This window comes from Penaeus chinensis, chromosome 30 (genome assembly GCF_019202785.1).
Source record: "Penaeus chinensis breed Huanghai No. 1 chromosome 30, ASM1920278v2, whole genome shotgun sequence".
Taxonomy (NCBI): Eukaryota; Metazoa; Arthropoda; class Malacostraca; order Decapoda; family Penaeidae; genus Penaeus; species Penaeus chinensis.
The window spans coordinates 14,519,999-14,522,498 of NC_061848.1; the positions used below are offsets into that span (position 1 = coordinate 14,519,999).

Here is a 2,500-nt window from a genome sequence, read left to right on the forward strand (position 1 = left end):
CCCGTGGCTGCCCTTCTCCCGGGGGGCGGCGGGGGGCGGGCTCTTGCGATGGTGCCTGACGGAGGCGTTGCTTAGGAAGACTTCGTTAGCATGGCGGTCGCTGCGATGCTTCCCGTGGATTCTAGATCAATTTAAGTGTTTAAAGAGAGTGTAAATTGGGTTATTTTGGGCTTGAATATCCTATTGTTTACAAATCTTACTCGTCGCACTCTCCCCCATGCGATTGAGATTCTTGCGCGTCTCCCGCGAGCTCCCAGGGGGCACGGACCAGTGTGAGGGTCGCCAGCGGGCGCGGGACCCCCATCACGGGGCATGATTTATGCCCGGGCAGGAAGGGATGCGCGGAATGTTAAATATATGTCTCTCCCTTGAGGGTCGCTTTGTGGTGGCCGTCCCGTGCTTGTCTTTTACATAGACGATTTATAAAAGAGAAGGCAAGCGTATTGTTGCCGCCGAGGGACCTATTTGGAAGCCTCGGGCATGTCTCAGCCGGAGGGGGGGGGGGGAGAGGGAGGTGCCCTGCTTGTGTCAGCTCGCCCTCAGTCTTCCGCGAAGACATGCGGCGCTGACCTGACCTTCCCCTCCGGCGCCGCCCTCGGCACTCACAGGTCACACAAATGCATCATTGGTCTCGACGGCGCGACAAATATTTTACTTTTTATACATACTTTTATTCCTAATCTTAAGGCTAACAAGACTCGTTCCCTCGCCCTCTGCTTCCTCCCCCTCACTGAATCCTTTTCTACCCGACATTTCCCCTCCAAGTCTCGCCAGTTTTCCCTCAGCTAACCACCCTCTCCCTCCCTCCAGGTGCAACACTACATCCTGGTGGTGCAAGCGCAGGACACGGGCCGGCCTTCGCTCTCGTCCACCGTCACCGTCTACTTCAACGTGCAGGACCTCAACGACAACGCCCCGATCTTCGACCCCATGAGCTACTCGGACGAGATCTTCGAGAATATCACTGTCGGGTCTTCGGTGCTCTCCGTGTCCGCTACGGATCAGGATTCCGGTGAGTGGGTTCGCCTTGTCATTTCTCGGAGGTGAGCTGGACTTCGCTTCGTAATGATGGCGATGTGGATGGATGTATATACAGGCAAATATTTTTCTTTTCTCTTTCATTTCTCTCTCTCTCTCTCTTTCTCCCCCCCCCCCCTCTCTCTCTCTCTCTCTCTCTCTCTCTCTCTCTCTCTCTCTCTCTCTCTCTCTCTCTCTCTCTCTCTCTCTCTCTCTCTCTCTATTGAGGCTAGGGTATATATACAGAAAAAATGAGTGTTGGAGAGACAGACAGACATACATACATATATACAGACAGACAGAGAGGGATAGAAGTAAATAAGAGTGGGAAGAAAGAAAAGAAATTAAAATGGAGAGGGAAAAAAACATCCAAACTAAGACAATGTAAAGGGAATAGAGAGATGATTAGCCATGAAAACAACGTAATGGGAGGGGGGGGGGGTAGGGGGAGAAAAGGGAATTGGGGGAGGTCGAGAGGAGGGGGGAGGGTAAGGGTGAGGGGCAAGGGGAGAGGGAAAAGATGGTAGTTCTTTAAGGGTTACTTATCCCGGGATAAATACTAGGGTGAGGCTAGATGCTAGGGTGTGTGAGAGAGGTAACGGAGAGAGAGAGCGATGGAAGACTGATCTGGACTAAACGGAGGTGTAGCCTGAGGGTTGAAGGCTACGGAGACTACGGGGGACTACGGGGGACTACGGGTGCTATGGGGACTACGGGGGACTATAGGGGGGCTACGGGGGGACTACGGGTGGGGGGCAGGGGGGAAGGAAGGGGGGGATAACCGTATTAGACTATGGTATGAAGGGTTTACTTCTCAAAAAATGGAGGGGGGGAGGGGGGAGAGGGAGCTATATCTATAAGAAGGATATGCGCCGGAGAAAAAAAAATGCAGGTGGGAGAGGGAGAGGGTAGGAGGAGGGGGGGGGAAGAGAAGATGAAGATGAAGGAGGGGGGAGGAGGAGGAGGAGGAGGAGGAGGAGGAGGAGGAGGAGGAGGAGGAGGAGGAGGAGGAGGAGGAGGAGGAGGAGGAGGAGGAGGAGAGGAGGAGGAGGAGGAAGAGGAGGAAAAGAAGAAGAAGAAGAAGAAGAAGAAAAAGAAGAAGAAGAAGAAGAAGAAGAAGAAAAGGGTGAGGAGGAATAGGAGGAGGAGGAGAAGGAAGAAGGAAAAAAAGATGATGAAGGATGAAGAGGAATATAAGGAGGTGGAGGGATAGGAAGAGGAGGAAGAGAAGAAAAGGGAAAAGGAGAAAGAGGGAAACAGAAGACTAAGAAAGAAGGGGAGGGAAGGAAAAAAGAGAAAAGGAGGAAGGATAAGAAAAGAGAGAAGAAGGAAGCGAATGCGGGAGAAGGAAAAGGAAAATATGGAATAGGAGGAGGAGGAAGCAAAGAAGAGGAGAAAAGGGAATAGAAGGAGGTTGGGGGAAGAAGAGGAGAAGGAAGAATAAGAGGGAAGGGAAAAGAGGAAAAGGAGGAGGAGAAGGAGG

At 52.2% G+C, this 2,500-nt stretch overlaps 1 protein-coding gene across 1 annotated transcript in view; it reads left to right on the forward strand.

Annotated features, from left to right (window-relative positions):
* LOC125041513 (cadherin-related tumor suppressor-like) overlaps window positions 1-2,500 on the forward strand; it is a 261,559-nt gene that overhangs the window by 192,566 nt on the left and 66,493 nt on the right. Inside the window, 1 exon segment of the mRNA XM_047636528.1 lies at window positions 811-1,012. Coding sequence (XP_047492484.1) covers window positions 811-1,012 — 202 coding nt within the window.